The sequence below is a fragment of the Dipteris shenzhenensis genome, chromosome 32 (genome assembly GCF_047967505.1).
Source record: "Dipteris shenzhenensis isolate YYH24624 ecotype China chromosome 32, Dip_SZ_1.0, whole genome shotgun sequence".
NCBI lineage: Eukaryota > Viridiplantae > Streptophyta > Polypodiopsida > Gleicheniales > Dipteridaceae > Dipteris > Dipteris shenzhenensis.
The window spans coordinates 34,260,521-34,284,397 of record NC_141627.1 but is presented as its reverse complement, the minus strand read 5'-3'; the positions used below and the strand labels follow the sequence as shown (position 1 = coordinate 34,284,397).

Here is a 23,877-nt window from a genome sequence, read left to right as displayed (position 1 = left end):
CGTTGCCTTGAAGACTTTGAGAAAGTTTTGGGAATAGCAGCTTTTGTCCTTCCATGTGAAGGCTGCCAATTTTCATTTTTGTACAATTCTTTTATCTTTTTATTAATAAAAAATTTGGCAATTTTATTGCCCAAAAAAAAAATCCATTGATAATGTTACTATTGCAAAGCTTAAATCAACTTTGTGTCACCAAGAATGGTACGTTGAGTTGTGCCTTACTGTCATCTTTTGAGATGTTAAAGGATCAACACATCATAAGAATGAAATTCAATCATACGTTTTATGGACTTTATGAAATTATGTATGCATTAGATGAAATGACCTACAAGTTGAAACTACCACCAGAGGTTGCCATTAATAATTCTTTTCAAGTAAAGCTTTTTTGTCATTTCTACCCAGAGAATAGGTTTGGTAGGAAAGTCCACCCATCATTCTCTAACATTGTAAGCCTACCATATGAGCTAGAGGCAATTTTGAAACGTAGAATTTTATGTTAAGTTGAAACATAGGCCCATGACAGAATGAAGATAGATTCTTGAGGCACACATGATTGACAACTATTGCAACATGGTTCCAACATTCTACAATTCTTGAAGAGAACTTCAACTTCATTTGGGCCAGTGAGAGTATAAGAAAGTGAAAAGTCAGCATCAGGGTTGACCTATGGGAGTGAATGTTAGAGTTGACCATCGTGAGTGCTTGGTGGAGTTTGCAATCTACTTGCCTATGTTTTAGCTCCTACTATATGGGAAGTAGTACTCCCTTCCCCTTCCCCTTCTCTTATATATTGACTATTTGTGAATACAAGTCTTCCTTTTGTAAGCATTCTTGGTGCCCTTAACTTTATTGATTGTATATAGGCAAAGTAGTACTCCCTATTGGCAATGCCCCTTCTCTTGTGTATTGATTGTTTGTGAATACAATTCTTCCTTTTGTAACCATTCTTAGTGCCCTTGATTTTCTTGCATGCACGAAGGAAAGCTGGGATTTAGGGATGAGAGCATAAGCAAGAGGGGGAGGGGATAGGTAACATGCAGTAATAAGTGGAGATCACTACACTGCACGCGCACTGAGGGCCTTGTGGAAGGGAAATTTTGTAAAGACATAAATTTTATGCATAGACTCTGATTGGGGCATTCCTTTGACCCTTGCAAAGGGCACATTGAGATTTTCAAGTTTGGGGCAATGAAGGCCCATGGATAGACACAAGCTGAGGTTATTCAAGTAGAAGCCTGTGGAGGATGATATTTCCATACGAGGAGGTTGGAGCCTTGTCGGGACTTTTCATGGCTAAGGGAAGAGTACGGTACCTTATACTTGGGTATCAACACAAGAATGTCAATTGTTTAAATAAATCCTATTCAATATTTGCTATCTCTATTTTTAAAAAATGACTTCTTAGAGATGAGAGTGATAAGATAAATCGATACATTTGTAGCTTGAAACTATATCATAGTCTTGTTATTTTGGTATTCCTCGCAAAGGAAAATAACATGGTTTGTTTGGTAGTGGATCTCTTTTATCATTGGTGACCACATATAATTGCATTTTAACAATAATATACTTTTGTTAAAATGTGAAATTTGAAGATGTTCATCCATGAGGAAATAAGGACGGTATTGTGCCCTTGCTTTTGGTTGGTTGATCAATGTCAAAAGCATGCTAGTCCCACTTGACATAATGCAATAGTAGTTGAACTTGACAAAAAGTGACACTAGATAGTACTATCTCATATACAATCATTGTAGCGAATTTTTGAAGGTATGAAGAGGTGGTGACACTAATACAATCTCATATATAATCATAGTACAATCTCATATATGAAGAGTGACACTAGTATAATCTCACATACAATTGCTTTAGCAAAGTTTTGAAGGGATATGTATGAAGAGGTGATGACCCTATCAGAAGGGAAAATATATAGCTTTTATTTTACTTGATTGATTTCTACACATGGATTTAAGAACAACATTCAGAAAAAGGAAAAATAGTTCCTAAGCTTACATGCAGTTGATAGTCTTACATCATTTCAAACTAATAAAAAGTAAGCATATAACTTGGAGTTGTACTAATTAGATCCAAGGTCTCAACCCTTAACTGACTATGGTAAGTGAAGTTTCATCTTTAAACTATGTGACCAAGGTAAGAAAACTTAATGTTTTATCTATCTAACTAGGCTAAGTGCATAATAGTTCCCCTATTTAAGAAAGATGAAAATTGTATCAATTACTGGAAAGTGGAGAAGGGGAGGGGTAAAGAGGAGAGTGAGAAAGGGGTATTAATGGGGACATCCCTTTCCACTCTTATTTCTAGGGGTAAGCATTTAAAACCCATTTTCTCAACTTGCCTCTCTCCTTAAGTTGAGCTATTAAGAGCCAAGAATAGATGAGCAAACAAATGAAGGAGTTAGGTGAGAGCCGTTAGGGGTCATTAGCATGTCCTCCTGCTCATTAGTTTAGGTTAGAGGGGAAGACATATGAGAAGGCTTGAGGGCATTCTTTCTAGAATAAGTACCTTATATTGAAACAATTGAAGACAAGGAGACACATTGAAGCTATGTCATTTCTCAAAGAGACCCGAAAGTGAAAAAAGGGAGGATACACTTAAAAGTTAAGTAGATGAATGGCTAAAGTGAAGGCACACATCTAAACCGTGGTTATGGTAGGCAACCTAAAGAGATGTTTTGGTTTTCTTCCATCTCCTTAAGCCACTGTAACGAATATGAGCCCATAGATTGATTTTAGCCATTAAATTGATTTTAATTGGAGGTTTTACTCAACTAGACTAAAAACTCATGCGTAAAAGGAAAAAAGCAGACATACAAATGCTTTTCATGATAAATCTATATAAGTATTCTAACTTTGAAGCTAGAGCACAACTCGTTTTCATTGAGAATATCATATCAAGAATTCATGGGAGAAGGTGGAGCAACACTAATAGTCTCCAGGTTTGCATATCCATTGAAATTTTGCAATTTGCATCACCTTTTAAAGATCTAAGTCTGCCATTATCGAGTTTTCCTTTACCTTCTTTTCTCCTACTATGTTCCGAAAGGTTGGTCATAGGATTGACCAAGCATGATATGTCGCTGATGAATGACATATAATTCTCTATGTTGTTCTAGCTCAACTTTATAGTCTCACACGTAAAATCATCTTTGATCTACATCTAGACTCTAAAGACGCTACGACGCTACCTAACAATCGCACAATTATGCACTGGTGTCTCATTTTACAATGAAATTAAAATCAATAGTGTGCAAGTTTATACTGCATTGTATTGGAGGCGGTTGTGTTGTGTAATGTCATGAGAGATTGACTATACAAATGTGAGTGATAAATGTGGTCTCAGCGGGCCAGGTAGATCACTAAGATTGTGCAGAAAGGTGTCCCATTCCCGTGATTGTTTATGTAAACGTGGCAAGACCATGAGCTAACTTCTTAATCCTAGTTTATGTGACGTGTTCTTTCACTCATATCGGTTGTAACCTATCCAATAAGTTCCATTATGTGATCCGTGTTCTTTTAACGGGCAATAGAAACTTTACCTGGATATACATATCAATTATAACGTGCACATATGCAAATCCAGGATGAGGATCAAGGTGAAAGTTAAACATCCTTTGAAAATCTAAACAAAGCTAAATTATGCACTGGTGGTATCCAGATTTGAAGAGGACAATCGAAAACTCGTAGCACCCAACCAAATTGTCCTGGCTGGCACCTCTTCCATCCATTTTTCTTCGACATGCGATCATCTTTGCTTTCAATAAGAAAATTTAAAGTTCCATCATTACCTTTCTCATGGTTGTTGCCAAGCGCAAAAGCATTAGAGGTTGCATTAAGGTCTTTGAATGCAAATATATTCAAATAGAATCTATAGATCATCTACTGGATGGTTGGGGATGGAAACATCTTACAATATGACGTAAATAGAATGCTCTCACTTCAAAAGCTTGCCCTCTCATTCTTTCACATAGCTAGTGGAAAACCAAACAAAAGCTCCATCTAGTGCTTGAGATCCCTACCAAAGGGCAACATCTAATCCAAGTGTTGTGGGTTGCAGCAATGAATGGGTCAAATGATATACATTGGATATGCATATTGGTGACTTAAGGCATCTTCTTTTTATAGGAATAAGTTCATCTAGGACATGCATCTACTTATGTATATCATTTAGTCATGTGGAGTAAAATTTGGACTCATGTCTATCATTTAGTCTTGAGTATGAATTTTTTTATTTTTATTTTTTGTAATTAAATGACGTAGTGACCTCTATGATTTCAGGTGCACGATTGATCGATTCTTCAGTATAAAGCAAGGGATTCAAAGCCTGAGGTCGATATAGTAAGCTTTTAATTCTTCATTGTTGCATTGATAAGATGGCGTCATCAACAAGTATCGAAGAATCAATGAATCAAAAGACTTTTCTTGGAAATTATTCAAAAGTCTCTTAATGAAAAGAAGATTTACATATGTGAAAAGAAGATGAAAAAGGAGGCTGATGCAAAGATCGGTAATAAAAACACAAGGTGGATCCCATCGTCCTACCTTGAAGTTGTACACTTATATGGCAATGAAAACTTTGATTTCCCTTTCATGTGAAAATGACTATGTTGAAGTCCTACACTTATATGACATACCAAATAAGATCAAAGTGCATCCCATTGTCCTATCTTGAAGTCGTACACTTATATGGTAAAGCAAACTTTCATTTTCCTTGCATGTAAAAGTAATTTATATTTTATGTAATTAAATGATGAATTGGACATAACATATTTTGAGCTAAGGCTTTTTTACTTTTGTAGATCAAATTATAAATGTATTCTCAAAAATGTCATTTTACATTGCAACACCACATGTAGTAATTTAAAAACTTATTCTCGAATATGTTGTGTTACAGTCCAACACTTCATGTAGCAATTCATATATAAAATACTGATACAAGCTAGACTAATAATTTGTTGTTCAATAATATCGTATTTTAATATTGTTTCCATTTCGGACGTGTTTTTTGCATCTTTTTTAAAAGTAAAGCAGACGTACATACTTGGTGTATACACGAATTTGGATGCTCAACTTGGAATACAAACACGCCCATTGAGATTTAGGTAACATGTCAGTCTCTTACATATTCACGATACTCAATCTCGACACTAATATTCTCAGTGATTCCAATCTCGACGCATGGGGAAGGGCCCATTCCCTTGGATTATTACTCTTTGGGGAAGGAAGCACACCGCCTCCCTGCCCACACTATGTGTGGTTATATAAAGTATTTTATATATATGTTTTGAATTTCACCTTATTTGTTGACTTTTGCTTTTGCGTATTCTAAATTCTTTTCTGTTTCTATGTTGGGGTACTCTTGCAAGAAGGGAACGCTTAAACACACACAATATTTGCTCGGACCTACTATTGCCTGCTTAGTTTATAGTCAAGTATTTTCCTTTCTTGACTTTCAAAACTTAGAGAAATCATATTTTTCGGTTTTCTTCGATCTCCTTGAGAGCCACGTGTAGCGAATATGAGCCCCTAGATTGATTTTAGCCCTTACGAAAATGAGCCCCTAGATTGATTTTAGCTGTTAAATTGATTTTAATTAATGAAGGTTTTATTCAAATAGCATAAAAACTCGTGGGTAAAAACATCTTTCTGCATTTTAAATGCAAAAGGTAAAAAGCATACAATTCTGATCTTCTCAACTTACTTTTTAGCACTGCCCCGTAAGGAGTCGAGCTATAGCAACGATTTGCTTTGCCCTTTAAATTTGGATTGCAAGACACGGGTAGGCATGGCATGGTAGTTCCAAGGTGAGTCCTCTTTAGTCTTCTCGCAGTTATGTGGCACCCATGCGCACCTGCTCGTGGCTTTAGAATTCCCAGCAAACCTCACGAGATGGAAGCTGATGTAGAGAGATGCCTTCCTTCGCACGGGGTAAAGCTACTATGATTTCTCCCATCAGGCCTCTGCAAGCTTCGTCTTTGCTTTCAGACCCATACACACCACTGTACTTCCTCAAGTTTGTCACTCAGCTTGCTCTCATGTCCAAGCTGGACTTGCATTTGTAGTGTTTCGGTATTTCATCTTGCCATTTTTCTCTATAATCTATTTGACAATCTTCTGCGTCTCCGTTCGAGTGGATGACTTGAATTATCTTGTCTATTGTAGGATCTTCCCTACTATGGTTGTTGCAAGGGTAATGACGAATGAAGCATGCTCAGGTAAGGTATACCTCACGAAGATGGGAGCCTTTAGAGATCGTTCAGGATCTCAAAAGATGCGTCATGTCTGGCTACTGTATTGCTTGTTGGCAATTCACCTCATTTACATATTGGCCGATTTCTTTGCGTATCGTCACAATGTTTATGTGTTGTCATACGCGTGCAATTGCACTACGAGCTCTTGAACTCCTTATGCTAAGGTGTTGAAGGCAATTGGTAAAGAGTAGGGGAATCCAAGGACTTGCAAAAGCATGGAGGAGTTCTTGGACAACAACAATCCGTCTACTACCAGGAAAGTAGATCCATGGAAATAGATGAAAAGGATTGGGCAGCTCGTCACCTGTTTTGTAGCTTGCCGTAGCCCTATTGCTAGAAACGGTAAGCACTAAGCACTAAGCAGTTGAACTTGACAAGAGATTGCCTCGAGTAATTTACAGACACAAAGTTGTCACCCATGGGCCAAGTGCTGAAAATGCTAGAGCAGGTAGGCCTAACAACAAGACAAGATAACAAGAAATCTCTGAACTTTTTTTTGTAAAGTTTTGCCCGGTGATAGTTCTGAGTAGGCATATGTATTACTTCACGAAGGGGTTCGTGTCGTACCTTCGGGGTATAAAAATGGAGAGCTCCCATTATCTTCATTTTACCCTCTTGCGAGGTTTTGCGTAGGTTCACAGGCTCCACGTTGCAATGGCAATGTCTATCTTCTCTCACGACCTCCGGAGTAAGCATGACCAATTCTATGCTTTTCGCATTTAGTGTTAAAAAGGGATCCAACTTTCCTCTTTCTTTATGTTTGTGCAATGCAATATGAGTGTGACCATGCACGCGTGTGCCTTGTTTCATTTCAATTTAAAACATTATTAATTTAAATCTGAGGTATTATAAATTTTGTAATTCATGCTTTCCCCTTAGGTGGCGAACCGCACCCTAGTTACGTGAAAAGTGGGAGTGCTATAGTTTACAACGAGAGCTTATCTACTTGGACCTCCAATTGTATGTTGAAATGCTCTTCTCGAGCTTCAGGTAGGAGTTCGAGGGCGACATGTGGGCGAACGTCTTTCTGCTGTCCAGACCCTTGCTTCGCCCAGGCTTCTCAACTCATCCCCTTCGCCTTTCTTTCTCTGTGTTCACCTACCGCAATACCCTTTCAAGAGGTCAGACTTAGATCGCCTTGTATCCCTTGCTTTTTGAACTTTCAGTCCATCAGATACTTAGTATGCCTTGTAGATGATCAATCATAACTTCGATTTGTATCGTTCTCAACTAAATATCATGCCTATACACCAACAAGATGGGAATGCTTCCAGGAAACCTTACAACCTATTCTCGCTTAGCAACGTAGAAGACAAACACATCAAAGTTGATAACATTGCTTTGTTGGTACCCCCGACCCAAGAAATGTGAAATGATGCTTTACACAGAAACCCAAGCAATTTAAAATCATAATCATGAAACAGGAGAGATAACTCGTTCGATGCTCTACACAGAAACCCAAGTAATTTAAAATCTTAATCAGAACATGAAGCCCCCTCTCACTATGAGAAAGAGTGTTCAAAGTACCTTGTACCTTTCAACTCAGCTCATACAAACCAAATCTCGAGATGCATTCACAAACGTTGCTTAAACGAAGGGCCAATAGCTTGAGAAAGCAATTGGAATTTTCTTTTACTTTCCACAAAGCTGCCTGGTAGCAGCTGCGGTACATCAGATAGACCACACAGATAGCCCTCTTACTCTTTCTGCGCACGTTAGTCATTTGATGGCAGCCTAGCTTAACTCCACATGGACCACAAGCAATGCTTGGAGAAAAGTTTGCTTAACTCCACATGGACCACAAGCAATGCTTGGAGAAAAGTTTGCATCTCACCATTGGCAGGTTTGCAATGGGGGTGGCCACATGACACTTCATGTGTTTGTCTTGTTTGTTTTTGTGTATGTGTGTGTAAGGGCGACAAGCGAGATAGATAGTAGATAAGTTTTTTAAAGAGAGAGAGAGAGAGAGAGAGAGAGGGAGAGAGATGTATTAACGTCTGCAGGAGGCCTTGCGGGCCTATGGGACAAAGTGCGCAAAAAAAAGTAGAATCATACAAGCCTCAGTGGGTTGGAGCAAAGGGCGCGCTAGGGCCCTTGCTGAGTACTAATCTATGCTAGCAAAATCATAATCATAACCATAACCATAACCAGGGGACGAGCATTTTCCGAGCAAAATCTTCCGAGCGTCCGAGCAAAGGAAAAAAAAAGCTTCTAACTATGCAAAAATATGACAAAAATGGATCAGAAGAAAACATAGTTTCACTTAGAAATATGAAAAGTATTATAGGAATGCCTATTTTATACATGAATATTTATGTGAATCTTTGGGAATGGTGAGAACATAATTGGATGGCTTTTGAAGAAACCCACATGTAGAGTAGACTTCTCTATGAAAATTCCCTTATGATCCTTCTTACAACTTTTTACTTAATAGGGGGTGACATTGAAAAACCTCTCCCACCCTATCTTCATGAAAGGGTTTCTCCAAAGAAAACTCATTGAAGCAAGCCATCATGGTAGTTCCGCCAGCGAAACCCCTTTGAACAAGGTCTTTCAAGGTAGTTTCGCTGGCGAAACTACCTTGGACAGCACTTTTAAAAGTGACATAACTTTCACATCCAATGTCCAAATATAGTCATTCAGCCACTCAAATTGATCGGAAAACCCCATTTGAGCACATCTATGGGGTTATATTTTGGAAAACCTTGCATATATAGTATTAAATATTACATGTATTTTATGAGAGTGATATATAAGCCCAAGTTAATACTTATTTATAGTAATTTAAACTTCTATAGAAACATGTCCATAAATATATTGTTATTAATACTATAAAAACACTTGACAAATATTGCCATATGATATAAATGTGTTTAATAAGTAATTATTTATGTATAATATTATTATGTTGAGAGTGATTATAAGGGATGTTTCTTAAATGAATTATTTTTCAACCGCTCCCAGTGTACATAATATGCAAATCCTTTGCTTTGTGGGTATACATGAAGCTCTCCCTGCCTCATTCCTCAGCTGTGGGATGAAACACGCATCTGTCCAATTGCAATCTGCAGTGCATGTGAGACTTCTCTGTCCTCGAGGTACTGGGGTCTGATGATGAAACCCTCTTCCGACTCTCTCAAGAAGTGGTCGCAAAATGTGACCTTTAGTCAACAAGGCTTCGTGAACGAACAATCCAAATCCCATTATAAGTTCGATAAAACGACCAATAAGTTCGATTGAAGATTTGAATTCGAATGCTGATAGGGGTTGGGCCGTGGGCCCTTGTTCCCCGGCCCTCACAACGAAACAAGTAGAACTGGATCTTGGTGGGGAACTCCTAGTCCCCTCCCCAAGTCCGAGATGTGTGGAGCTGGTGGAGATCTTCACGTACGGTTGATCTCATCTCATGGGATTGACTGAGGAGGCGCATCCATGTTGTATTGAAAGGGAGGAAGTCTGTCCATCTGGATACCGTGCTTGGCAAGCCAGGTGGATATACGTGCATACCATGTGTTTGCTCCACCCTCTGCTAGTCGTTTGGATGACTCCAGGGCTAGTATCGGAAGTCTCTAGTGAGGTAAGTTCCAAACTCTGTGGATGAAAGTCACTGTGTGAAAGATGGCATCAATGTGGAGAGGTGCTATGGTGAACTCTGTCTATACTATCTTGGAAGTCTCTAGTGAGGTAAGTCCCAAGCTCTGTGGATGAATGTCACTGTTTGAAAGATGGCATCAACATGGAGAGGTGTCATGGCGAACTCTTCCTGTACCATCTCATGTGGGACTGAGGGCTTACACCGAATCATCCAGGACCCCATGATTACCTGTAGCTGCTCAAATTTCCTCCACTCTATCTTCGGGAGATTGCATCCCCCAGAAAGGGCGCTGCATACATGGTAGTCGGCCGCACTAGCGTATCAAAAAGCAAGCCCTTTGTTGGTGGATCTTGGAGTTGGAGAGAGAGAGAGAGAGAGAGAGAGAGATTAACGTCCGCGGGAAGCCTCACGGGCATATGGGACAAAAGTGCGGAATCAATGTAAACTCATACAAGCCACTGTGGGCTGGAGCGAAGGGCTCGCTAAGTACTAGAAAACACATAAACTGAAATACTAATGTAGTAAATCATATCAAGTCAGGCCATAAAAGCCAAATAGTGTGTAACATGAGTGAGGCATGTCAGGTGCTCAGGGCTAATGCTCCAACAACACGATCAGGCTCCATGTATCTAGGCTCCGTGATAGCTCTCTGGTGTGACACAAAGAGCTCATGTATTTGCATTTGTCGAGCTGTCTGGCGTTGTGGTGGGGGGCGTGGTCTCCTCGATCTCTAGATCCGATGGGCTATGTCAAGTGTAATGCCACGTCTCTGTCGATCGCCTTTGAGGAGATCTGAGATAGGTTGAACCTCAATCGTGTGTGCTCTGGTCTCCTGTCGCATGTGAGATCCCCATGTCCCTCGTCCAGTAGTGGTGTCGTGTCGACTCCCTCTACTGACTCATCTATCTCTCATGTCAGCTAGCTCCTCCTCCTCTACTCCCGAGTGCCTTGGAGCTGACTCAAATGCATAGAAGTCGGTGACTTGCCTCTGCGCTCGATCCACCTCAATGTCTTGTGGCGTGGTGGTCGCATCTTGCTACTCTTTGATCCGTTGCAGTAGTGTCTCTCTGTGTCTCCACATCTCCACCAGGTAGAGCCCAAGACATACCTGATCTAGGAAGTGGATCAGTCGTGAGAGTGGGCCAAACCCGTGTCCCTCCTCAAAAAGGCAATGGTAGCGCCCTCGGATCTCATAGTAGGCGGGACACATACAAAGAAAGTGCTCCTCGTCGGTCTCGACCTGACCCATCGTGCATAGCATACAAGTCCGCTTCTCTCTGGGTATGCCTACAGCTCTCCCCGCCTTAATCCTTAGCTGATGGGAGGAGACTCGCATCTGTCCAATGGCAATCCTCAATGCATGTGAGACTCCTTTGTCCTCAAGATACTGGGGTCTGATGATGAGGCCATCCTTCGATACTCTCAAGAAATGGTCATAGTAGAGTTGGGTCTTGGTGGGGAACTCCTGGCCCCTCCCCCAAGTCCGAAATGTGTGAAGCTGGAGAGAGAGAGAGAGAGAGAGAGAGAGAGAGAGAGAGAGAGAGAGAGAGAGAGAGAGTTTATTAAAGTCTTCAAAAGACCGATGGGTCTATGAGACTGTGAAAAACCTGGTACTAACGAGCTGTGGTGGTGGAGCTACTAAACGAGCATCCACACCAATGCAGAATGCAAAAATTGCAAAATGGTAGTACTAAGTCCTAAGTACAACATAGTCATGTCGGTGGTTGACTATATATCAATCTCATCATCATCATCATCGTCATCATCATCATCATCAGGACATCAGGGTGGATGAGGCAATGGAGGCATGAAATAGGCGATAGAGTGCTGTCGGCCACTCACGGGTGCGGCCCTTTGGCACGTCTCCTGGTCATAGCTTTGCGTCTAACAAGGGCTACCGTGACCCCTGTCGGTCGGGCTTCGACTCTAAACAGGGAGGGGATGTCCCCAAGTGTGATATGTGTGTCAACCCTCTCTCTAAGCTGTCGGGTCACTGGCTTCGTGTCACGGTCATGTCAAGGCCTCATCTCGTGGGGGTCCATGTGATTTGGCTGAAAAAACTTCGTGATAGAGCTCTGGGAGGAATCAGCCAATATAAAAGTCTGCTCCTGTCTCCGTGCTTGAAGTATCCTCTCGCGGTGTCTGAGTACCTCATGAATGAAACCTGCCAAACATCACTCGTTTGGGTAGGAGAGGAATCGGGCCAAAATCCCATAGCTATCTCTAAAGAGGCAGTAGAAATGCCCTCGGATCGCATAGTAAACAGGACACCTGAAGATGAAGTGCTCCTCTGTCTCAACCTCATGCATGTCACATAATGTGCATATGCGCCTCTCTCTGGAAAGTCGCTCTGCTCTGCCGCACTCGATACGAAGTAAGTCTATGTGAAGAGACCCGGAACTGCCCAATAGAGATCCTTAGTGAGTGGGATAAGTAGATCTGTGTGTATCCTGGGGGGTCAATGAAACCCTCCTCTGTGATATGTAAGTAGTGATCTCTGTAGAAGCTAAGCTTCACTGGGAGTTCACTCGGTCCCAGCCAGATCCGGAATGTGTGTAGCTGTAAGAGATCCTCATGGATAACCTGGTTGACCTCGTGTGATAGGAGGGTAGAAAACGGAGCATCCATGCTGTACTGGAAGGGAGGTAGTCTATCCATGTGGAGCCCTAGTCGCTCAAACCATCTCTCTGTGCGTGCATACAAGCACCTCTGGTCCCCTCTTGCTACAAGTGCCAGAGAAGAGGACAATGCGAGCCATGGTAGCGTGCTACGCCCATAGGTGTAATCCCCATACTCCGTGACTCAGTACAGATACGTGATGACTTGAAATGCAGCATCTAGCTGTAATGGGGAGAGAGAGAGAGAGAGAGAGAGAGAGAGAGAGAGAGAAAGAAAGAAAGAAAGTTTATTAAAGTCTTCGGGAGACCGTTAAGGTCTGTGAGACTAAAGATAACTGATACAATGAGCATAACGGTGGTGGTCTCAAAACGGGCCAACCAACCGTTTCTACAAAAAAAGAGGTTATGAAGGACTATGGGTCTAGTCCTGATTACAAAAAATATGTGTCTACCTCCAGATGATACAAAGAAGAAGAAGGGAGGGGCACAAAAAAGTGGGGCAGAGGGGGGAGATACAGTATACATGTGCAGGTGGTGATCGTCAGAGACCAATCATAGAGGGGCCGTCAAATGAGAAGTCGGAAAAAACCCTGCGATAGATGATTGGCCTTTGACGTCACGCGGCCTAGTCGAGCTCGGTCGTCGGGGGCGGCGGGTGGCCCTGTGGATGAGGGCAACGGTCACCCCAGTGGGGCGGGCCGAGAGCAGAGACGAGATGTCATGGACCTGGATGTGTGAATCTGTCCGCTGACGCAGCTGTCGTGACTCTGGCTCTCGCTCACGTCCGCGTTGTCGGCTAGACTGAGAAGAGGTATCCTGTGGCTGAAAGAAGTCAGTGATAGGCCGCTGGTTATCCTCACGCTGTGTGTGCTGCTCGTGTCGCCGTGCTCGGAGAGAAGTATCTCGGTGGCGGGTCATCTCATGTAAGAAAGCGGCAAGGCACCGCTGATCCAGGAACTGTAGCATGTGTGAGAGGGAGCCGAATCTGTTGCGGAAGAGGCAGTGGTATCGGCCTCGAATGGCATAATAAATAGGACATCTGAAAGCAAAATGCTCCTCCGACTCGATCTCCTGTAAGTCGCAAAGTGGGCAAAGGCGGTCCTCTCGTGGGATACCCTCTGCGCGTCCACTCTCGATCTGTAATCGGTGTGACGAGACCCTAAACTGACCGAGGGAGATTCGGAGCGCATGTGGTAGATGAAGTTGTGTGTAACCCGGAGGTGTGATGAAGCCCTCCTGTGAGATCTGGAGGCAGTGTCGGCGGTAGAAGTCGAGCTTCACAGGAAGCTCGGAGTGAAGAAACCATGTTCGCCAGGTGTGGAGCTGGAGCAGATCCCCCTGAATGAGCCGGTTGACCTCCTGGTCAGTGGGGGAGAGAGGAGATGGTGGAGCGTCGAGGCTGTACTGAAAAGGAGGCAACCGGTCTAAGTCGAGGCCCAGTCGGGTGAACCAACTGGAAAGACGACTATACCAGCATCGCTGGTCCCCATCAACGGATAAGGCCATAGAGGAGGATAGGGCTAACCAAGGTAGGCGGAGGCGACCGTCAGCGGAGGAGCCAAAATCCCTGACTCTGTGGAGGTAGGTGATAGCCTGAAAAGCCGCATCAAGTTGTAGGGGTGAGGCGCCGAACTCTGCTAGAATGATCTGGTGTGGTACCGATGGTTTGCTACGGATCATCCGAGCAAACATCAGTATCTGCAGGCGCTCAACTCGAGCCCACTCTGTGTCTGAAAGGTCGACTCCCCACCAAGGGCTACCATACATGCCTGCTGGGCGGACCAAAGAATAAAAAAGGAGAGACTTGGTCCGCGGGTCCTGGAAGTGGGAGTGGTAGCACTGTCGCTAGGCCAAATAGTATCGGTGACAAGGGACATCCTTGTTTGACTCCGATAGTGCTCGTGATCTCTGGGGTCCAGCTGGTGCCAATCCTGACCTGCCCCGTCACCCGCTCATAGAGAGCTACTACTGCCCAGATAATCGCCGAGTCGTAGCCTAACTCCTGCAGACGTCTGATGAGTCGGGCGCGGGGAACGGTGTCGAATGCCTTGTGGAAATCCACAAAGCAACAATATACTCTCTGTCTCCTGTGTCTGGCCTCCTCAATGATCCCTCTAAGTGTAAAAATGTGATCGTAAGTCGAGTGATCCATTCTGAAGCAGGCCTGTCCGGATGCCCTGAGCCCCTGTATCTCTGCGCGAGCACTGACCTCGCCATCTAACACTGATGCATAGATCTTGGACATAACATGTCCAACCATGATGGTCCTGTAATTCCCTGGATCCATGGGATCTCCTGCTTTGTGGATGGGTGTGATAGTGTTCAGGGTCCAGGCTCTGGGGAACCCGTGACAGACAACTTCATTGAACAGCGTTGCCAGGATGGGGGCTAGAGTTTTGATGCCGTAGGCAACAAACTCTGTGCATAGGCCCTCATGATCCTTAGCTCGACCGTTATGAAGCTTATGTGCTGCGTGGGTGACTCCCTGGGTTGTGAAGAGGATACAAGAAACGGGGCGGGGGGTGGCTGAGAGGTCGGGGGGGGGCTGATCAGGGATATCATAGAGTGTGCGTGCGTAGGTGTGCCAGAGGGAAGTGTCCGTGAGGGGGGAGGGGGATCGGCGTTCTAGGAATTTCCTCCAGAAATCCTTGGAGTTGCTACTAAACAGAATGTTCAGTAGCGTATCCTCATTCTGGCGCAGGAAGGCTAGCTTCTTGCGACGGACTAGTCGACGATAATCCCTGGTGAGACGTGGGTTGGCCCTAGCGTTTCGCTGGGTTGTGAGTCGGAGTGTGCGGCGTAATGCTTTGCACTCGTCATCATACCATCTGTTGCAAGGGGTAGAGCCAGCGGGTGGAGGGCGGGTGGACCGGGCAGTGGAAGGAAAGATGTGGCGGGCTGCATTGTGAAGGGAGTGGGTGATAAGGGTGGCTCGGTGATCTTGAGAGGGTATGGTGCCTACGTGTCTGAGGAGGGAGGCTAGGTGGGCTGAGTAATTAGGTGAGAGGTTATGATCGAAGTGTATATCATGATAGGTAGTATAGTGCGAGGTGTGGCTGGGAGGGGCTCGGGACGCAAGTATATGAAAGAAAAGGTAAGTGTGATCGGCTCCTGGGGGTAAGGGTGCAGTGCGGAAGTCAGTGATCTGTGGGGCTAAAGTAGGAGATCCCAGAATATAGTCGACGACACTGGCTCCTCCGCCATGTGGGAAACATGTGAAACCAGAGGAGGCAGGCCACCGATCTAGTCCATTGTAGATGAGCAGATCATGTATACGTCCAAGGTCCAAAAGAGCCTGCCCATACCCAGTAACGGGAGCGCGACTGTCAGCCGAGGAGCGAGGGAAGCCCGAGTCCTCTGTGTCCATCTCAGGTAATAGGACCGGATCTGAGTGGAAATCCAGGAGTGATGTCTGACGTGCACCTGTCCTTGCGTTGAAATCCCCAACTAGGAGGACCTCTCCGCGTCTGGAGAACTCCACAATGTCTGAGTAGAGATCTAGATAGGGGGATACCCCCGTGTCCTCGCGAAGCATCCGTGCGAAATGTGACGTCTCAGGAGGAAAATAGCAGACTGCAATAAAGAGGTCGCGTGTGAAGGGGCGTCGGAATCGGAGCCATAGGTAACGGGCATGGGCATCCCGTCTAACCACGGATGTCAAGCTCGTGAGTGCTGAGCGAAGGAGTACTGCAACTCCGCCTGACCCTCGGACCCCCCCAGTATATCTGGTCTCCTCACGGAATACTGACTCCCAGGTATAGCCACTGACCAAGGGGAGAGGGCGCTCGGGGCTCTCATGTGTCTCTGTATAGAAAGCGATGTCGCGTCCAGTGTATGACTCTGAGAAGTTCCCAGGGTCAGACCAGAGGGTACCATTACAGTTCCATACGGTGCATGCCAAGGGTACTGTGTGCTGAGTCTGAGTCTCATAGACCATGTCTCCCTATTTGGGGGGGGAGTCTGCTACCATGTCTGGAGTACCTGGTGGGGCTCGGCGGCGGGGGCCAACTAACAGGCGGCCATCTCGGACGACAGCCCACTTCCCCTCCTGACGGGCTACATCTCGCTGCTGAAGCAGGGTGCGCCGCTCTTCCACCTGCATAGAATAGAATAGAATGTTGTATTATCGTCCTCGGGGGGCCGAAAAACGACCCATGGGACCTCATCTGATCAGAGAAGATACAAAAAAGGAAGTCTCTGTCCTCCAAAGAGGAAGGGGTGAAGAGAGAGAGAGAGAGAGAGAGAGTGAGAGAGAGAGAGAGAGAGATGATATGATATGGTTATATAAATAAAAGTCCTCTTGAGGCCCTCAGGATCTCTAGGACTGGTGACCACTATTAAGCTGAATAGTGGTCAATTACAACCGGTGAAATAAAATTCTCACAAATCTTTCTACATCGTGAGTATTTGCTGGGCTATTTTTTGTCCTGCAATGTTCCAAGATTTCTTTTACGTAGCTTCCAAACTTGTGGGCTGAACTCTCCAATAGATTCTTTGAAATTACATCTATTCTTCCCATGATTCTCCTTGATGTGTGCGTATGCTTGACATTTTAAGAGCAGGTGTGGTTCATCTTCTATGTCCCATGTAGGTTTAATTTTGCATAACCTTGCTTCTCTTGCAATCCTGGGCCCACTTCTAGGTCATGTGAGCTGGTCCTTGCAGGTTAAATGCCTTCTGAATATTGAGATGTCATCCCCAAGATATTTCTGCATTGCATAGCTGTCCATTGGGTTGATTTCCCGTTTTGTAGAACTACATGTCTGTTCCTGGGTCGTGCGATATCTTCTATATCATTTTCAGCGTCACTCTTTGATCACTTGGTTCTTCTGGTATATTAGCTGCCATTATCCCCCTAATTCCATCCATTCCTCCCATCTCTGTAACAGCAGGCGGTGTTAGTGGCCTCCATTTCTTTGTGTGGTATCCGCTATGCAACCATCTTTTTAATCTTGTTGAGTATTCCATATAATAGCATAATGCTTCACCTTCCAGTGGTATCATACTTGTTTCAGCTAACAAGATGGGATAAGGTGTCTGAGTCCTAACTCCCAACTCTCTTATGATAAAGCATTTGTGCACTTTTTATTCTTTTACAATAAGCTTTGGAGCACCAAGGCTGGACACCCATAGAGCTATTTGTTAGAAGGTCACTGCCCCACCTGTGAGCCCCGGGACAAGGGGGCAGGAGACCATAGGGGTTAGGGGAGGTGAAAAGGCAGAAGACCTACCTGCCAGGGAACCCGCACTGCAGCGTGAAGATGGTGCGACATCCTAGGCGCTCCTGGACCTGTGCACGGGCAGAGTTGGCAGCTGCAACAGCAGCCCATAAGCAGGGCTTATGGGCCCTTAAATAGGGCTGGCCTAAGCCGGCCTGACCAGCCAGCAAAGGCCGACCAATCAGGTCAGTTGGTGGGCTGGCAGGTTGGTGCCTTAGGCAGGGAGCTGACTCCCTGGTTGGCCAAAATGAGGGGGCCTAGCCCCTCCTATAAAAAGCCCCCCCTTCCCGCCTCATTCCTCATCACCTGCACTTACTACCTTGCACATAGGCAAGCGCACGGGGAGAGGAAGAGGCTCAGCATCATTGACAGCACTCAGGCTGTTTGTACACGCCTACCCTTGAGCTTTTATTGCCCTCAATTGTGGCGGAATATATCTGAGTTTTGTCCTATCTCTCTTTCAGTTTTTCTGAGTGTTGTATGAGCTAGAGAGGAAGTGAGGTGTGTGATTCTATCCTCTATTTCCAACATTATTTGCACAAGCATGGTGTATAAAAATTTCCTCTTCTCCTAATTACACAAATGTGGCTTTTTGCATTTATTTTGGAAGCTGTACAATGCTTCTAAACCTCCCAGAATCCTTCGTTGTGTTGACGATGATAATCGTATTAACGCCAACCTATGGGATCAAAACAACATTACAAAATCCCTAATTAAAAATGAGGATAAGAAAGAAAACCACAGTCTTATGAGAGAATGTGTTTCTTACATCGAGAACTTGCTATCTTTCCTTACCTTTGCATCATTCTTGTACGAGAGCTTTGCTCATTTATTCCTAGCTTCTCGCAACTCCTACAGCTCCGATATGTTTTGCTTCATCTATAGTGGGGAGAGGTCCCTAGCTATCTGTAGCTTTTGAAACGACAATGCTATCAGCTTGGAACTAACATCCATTAAATACTTAATCTACTATTATCCTAAAAAACCCAGCACGATTATGGGACCCCACAAGCTGATATTCCTCCCTCGTGTTTAGGTGAGCTGAGCCTCATCTTGTGTATGATAGACGTTCTCATTAATGGAGATATTTCTCCAAAAGGTAGCTTTGCTTCACTGTACTCCTCTAGAACTTGCATATTTTTTTAGAGGCATCTTTGTTTACCTTGCAGTCAATGCAGGAAATCTACTGTAGGTCATTACGCCCTTCCATGGTGGCCAGCTCACTCATACCAAACTTTGGTCATGCTGGAAAATTGGGTGCTTCATGTCCTCAAATCCACTCTCGGAAGGCATGCAAAAAGCTCTTGAAGCCAACCTTGACTTCTTGCAAAACTACTATGTCTACACTAATGGCCAAACCTTTTATCTAGTTTGCTTAAGCCAGCGAGAAGTTTTCAATGGATATTGGATCACAAAAATATACTTGTAGATCGTCGATGGATAGATGATATCAATATAATCATTTGGTAGATGTTGCAATGATATAGGTGGTTTTAGAATGAAAGCATAGTCTTCTGTTGGTGTTGTGTTGATGAATTGGCATGGTCGGTGTTGGTAGCATAGTGCTAGCATCATTTGTTGCATGTTCAAGAACGTGCTTCCGAGCTTTTAGATCCAAGCTGCTACATTTCTTTGTCTTGACAATTTTGTGTCATAATTTCATGCAAGCCTTTTGTGATTGTGCTGACATCAACTTTGTTGATGTCCACCAAGCCTTGAACATTCATGGAGATTAATTTTACTATACGTTTCATGGTTGTCCTATCTCTTGGCAGAGGCTTTGCGTCGACCAAGGCTTTTGCTCTTTAGGTTAGGGATTTCTGGAGGACCTACTCTTTAGTGAATTGGGTTGCTAGGTTGTCCGATTTAGCTAGCTATTGTGGTTGTTCTTGTGATTGAGTAAAGCTGCAACTACGAGCTTGGATAATTTTGTGATTGCCATCTCTAGTAGAGACGGAAATTCTCAATTCTTTGTAGATTTTTGGACTTTAGATCAAAATCTGAATTTGTACTATTGGATATATTCTACCCTTACAATGGTATATTTTTCTATCACCTTAGTGGACATGCAAATTCTTTGAATTTTTGTCCAATTGATGATCAGCTGTTCGACTTTATCGAAATACCTTTTGCGGGAGCGGAAGCCCCAACAGCTAAACTTCTCAGTTCTTAGTAGTTTTTTGGACTTTTGATCAACAAAATTCTGAATTTGTACGGTTGGATATATTCTAGTCTTATAAAGGTATATCTAGTAGACTAGAATTCTTAAGATAAATTCTATCTTAAGTGGTGTGTTGCGCTAGATGGTCTAAGCTTTTTTTTTGGATGCTTGTTTGGGAGAGACCAAAAAGAAATCATATGGTCTTCACAAGCAGTTGTATCTTGAATGAAGAGAATGTGAACTACTTTTTGATAAGCTGGACTGCATTACGTGTTGTATTTATAGAGGATGAGTTTGGGCATGTTCCTAGATTCATCTAGATATATATATCTTGTGGATAAGGAAATATCAGGAATGAGAGGCCCAAATATTCTCTTTGCCTAGATCAAACCTTCTTTCATCTAGTTCATCAACCTTGCATCCCATTTCAGATACTCCTTACTTGGAATGATGGATTAGTGTATCTTGAAATGAAGAGAATGTGAACTACTTTTTGATTAGCTGGACTGTACTATGTGTTGTGTTTGTAGAGGATGAGTTTGGGCATGTTCCTGGACTCATCTAGGTATATATTGTAATGTATTAATAACAATACTTTTGTCTTTTCTATAGAGTTGAAAGTCTCTTCTAATAATATGTTTACTCTTAGCTTTCCTCAAACATGGATAACATTGAGAGCAGAGTGTTTATTAGAACTGCCTCATTACCTGTAGTGAGAACTTTGTGAATTTCCACTTGCAATTTATTAAAAAAGTTCATCGAGTTGGGCGTCTATATTATGAGATAGCCCACTCGTTATCATGCCCATTGTGATGGTGCTAATTGGCAATAAAAAAAAGTGCTGACAATGCTATCTAGCACAATCATGCAAGCAGAACCAGCTCCTGTGAACTCCCTCCCCTCCCTCGCTCCCGTCTACCCCCCCCTCACGCTGCGCGGCCCTCCCCTCCCCCTCCTCCCTCACCGTCGCCTCCCGCCGCGGCCCTCCGCCCCCCTCTCCTCCCACTCCGCCTGTCGCTCCCCCCCCCGCTCCGCTCCTCCCCTCGCCACTCTCCGCTCCCGCCCCCCGCTTCCCCGCCCCCCCCCGCTCCGCTCCTCCCCTCTCCGCTCTCAGCTCTCCCCCCTCGCGTTGCGCTACCCCCCCCCCCCCCCCCCCCCCCCCTTTCTCCTCCTCCTTCCCTCCGCCACCCGCCCCCTCGTCACCACCTCTCCCCCCCCGCTTCCCCGTACCTCTCCATCCCTCCCTCTTCCCTCCCCCGCCTCCGTACCACTCCCCCCATCCTTCATCTCTTCCATTTCCTTGTCTTTCCCCCGACTTTGGAGCGTTCGCAGTTTGTCAGTGCGGTATGGTGGCCACGAGCCCGGAACCGGTAGCCCAGACGGACCCCCCCCTCCATCAGCCTGCCGCGTAACACTGACAGAGCACCAGGTCTCCTTGGTGAAGCAGGCCGCCACGGACTTCTCCCAGACATCCGTTTATGGGAGAGTCATTGGCTACTCCCCTTCACGAGCAGACATCAGGGACTGGTTGCAGTCCACCCTCTACCTTGAGGACAGCCACATTGAGGAGGTTGCACTCATGGGACGTGGTATCTTCTGGCTCAAGCTCTCCTCAGCACAGGCTGCGAGCGATATGGTCAGGCGATCCCCTACTTCTGTGGGTGGGAAGATCATCCTTATGGTCCCATGGTATAGGGGTTTCAGTGTAGCGGACTTCGATGCCCGCTTTCGCATTCCTCGCCATCCAGTTATCCTCATCTTCCCAGGCCTCGCAACCGAGCTTCGCCCGATCATCAAGGACCTGGGGGCGCACTTTGGCTGGCCTATGCAGGACACCTACGTTGATGCGGCGGCAGCCCAAGGGGTGCCACGTGTCAAAGTAGCAGTCCTAGATCCGCAGAGTATCCCCTCGGAGTTCGAGATCGAGACGGACACAGGTGTGGTGACGCAGCGCATTCTGGTCACTGGTCACCCAAATCAGTGTCTGAGATGCCATGGCTTCGGGCACCAGGCGCGCTCCTGCCCTCGCTTCACGGGTACAGAACCTCAGAAGACCCCCATCCAGGCAACTCAGAATCCCCCCCACCAGGCAGCGACACCCCCTCCCGAGGGGGAAGGCTAGACTGAGGTCAAAAGAAAACGGAAAGGAAACAAAGCAGGACCAAAAAAGCCTTCCCATCTACAGCAAGAGCCCCCCCCTGTGGTCACTACTCATCAGCAGCCCGGTAAGGGGAAGGAGAAAGGGAAGGAGAAGATCAGCCAGCCCCCCCCTCATCCTTCACCCCGCCCTCCTTCCCCTCCCCCCTCCTCCTCGGTCCCCCGACCTCCACCCCCTCCAGGATCCCCCCCAGCACCGGTGGTTTTCGCTCCCCTCTCTTCCTCGAGCATGATCTAGAGGGAACCCCCCTCTCTGCCTGAGGCACTTGCAGCCCCGAAGCCAACACAGACCTCCCCCGCGCCTATCCCTCCTGGCCCGGCGGAGGGGAGAGGCCCTTCCCCGCAGAAGGCCAGCACCCCTCTCTCTGGTTCAGACTCCTCATCCTCGTCCCCACACCCAAGGGCTGCTCCTAGAGCTCTACCTTTGGAGTTTTACCGAGCAGGACCTTGGGATTATCTGGATGCAGCGGGTATTGGCTCCTTCCCTGCATGCCTAGACATCAGCATCTTCTTCCTCCGCAAGGGGGCGGAGGGTAAGGTGTCCATCCTTACCCCCCACGATGGTCCTAGCTATTCCTTCACTATCACCAGTGACGGGAATGAGCAATGGACGAATGAAAATGTTTGGGAGACGATACGAGATCAGTCCCAGGAGCAGGTGCAGGACTGGATCGATAGCAGAGCAGCGGAGCTTCTTCAGCAGCAATGGAAGGAGGGTGACGTTCGTCTGAGATGGCGCCACAGCGCCAAACGTTTCCGCCTCTTGGTCATTATTCGGCCGCCTCTGGAGTGGGTCTACACGGAAGGGCTGTGCCCATGGAGGACCTCAGAGGTAGCGGGCTTCTACAGTATTTCCCTGGCAGAGGCGTCGAGCTGGTTAGAGAGAGCCTACCACCATGGGACGAAGGGCCTCTCCCCTCTGTTGAAGGTTTTAGAGGATGGGTCCGATGATCCGGCCTCTCCTTCGAAACCCTCACAGAAGCGCCTTCGTCTGCACACTGTAAAACCAGACGGATGGTGAAAGACAGCTATCACCACTCTTAAACGACGGGATTTATGCTCTCAAAAGCTCTCCCTCACTCCCTCTCTCTGAAGATGCACTAGGGCCCAGGACAAATCGTCGGGCTGGACCCCCCCGAAGGTCTTTATTCATCCAAGAAAATCTGTTATACAGAAGTTCAGCGTAGAGCTATCTAAAAATCTCCATTACAAAACGTGAATAATCCATTTTCTTACAAGAGCTTCAAGCTCCCTTCAAATTGGCAACATGCCACTTGTCTAAAATCTAGACTAAATCCTATTACATGCCACTAAGGGCCATTCTGGAGTCTTCAAAGCTCTCGGTCACACGAATTGCCTCCTAGATGCTTGTCAGGCTCCCATTACGCTTAGGAAAAATAATCCTTCCTAGTACCTGCAACAATTAATTAAAGCGCACCACCATGGTACCCATTAATTGTTAGCGCTTTGCATGCAAATAACACACTGTGGACTAATCCTAGTCACGGTGGGCGTCCCCACTGAACACGTGCACATCTAAACAAATATATATACAAATAAATAAATATATATTCTCTGGTTGACCGGAGCAACACTCTTGATTATAATTAAAGAGCTTTGACCAAAGGTCAAGGCGCCTTAATTATAGCCAAGTCTCTCCAACCGAAGTTGGCACATCTTGGTTAACCGGGGTTAACCCTCTTGGCGCGTGCCAAGTCTTGTTGACCGAGGTCAACACTCTCTGACCGCAGTCAGGTTTACTTGACTAGAGTCAAGTATCTTTGACCGTAGTCAAATCCTTTGACCATTAAAATAACTCTTTGACCATAATTAACACATATAAAACTCTTTAATTATGATCAAATAAA

General features: G+C 45.3%; 1 protein-coding gene across 8 annotated transcripts in view; it reads left to right on the top strand.

Moving 5' to 3' along the window:
* Positions 1–7,165: 7,165 nt before the first annotated feature.
* The window catches only part of LOC147880642 (uncharacterized), a 168,310-nt gene continuing 151,598 nt past the window's right edge, over positions 7,166–23,877 (top strand). For 4 of the 8 annotated variants that reach the window (XM_087371004.1, XM_087371003.1, XM_087371011.1 and 1 more), the window contains exon 1: positions 7,167–7,380. In XM_087371004.1, coding sequence (XP_087227130.1) covers positions 7,222–7,380 — 159 coding nt within the window. In that variant the 5' untranslated portion in view covers positions 7,167–7,221. Of the gene's footprint in view, positions 7,381–23,877 lie in introns of all 8 variants that reach the window. The other 4 variants (XM_087371008.1, XM_087371007.1, XM_087371009.1 and 1 more) reach the window with 3 other exon arrangements.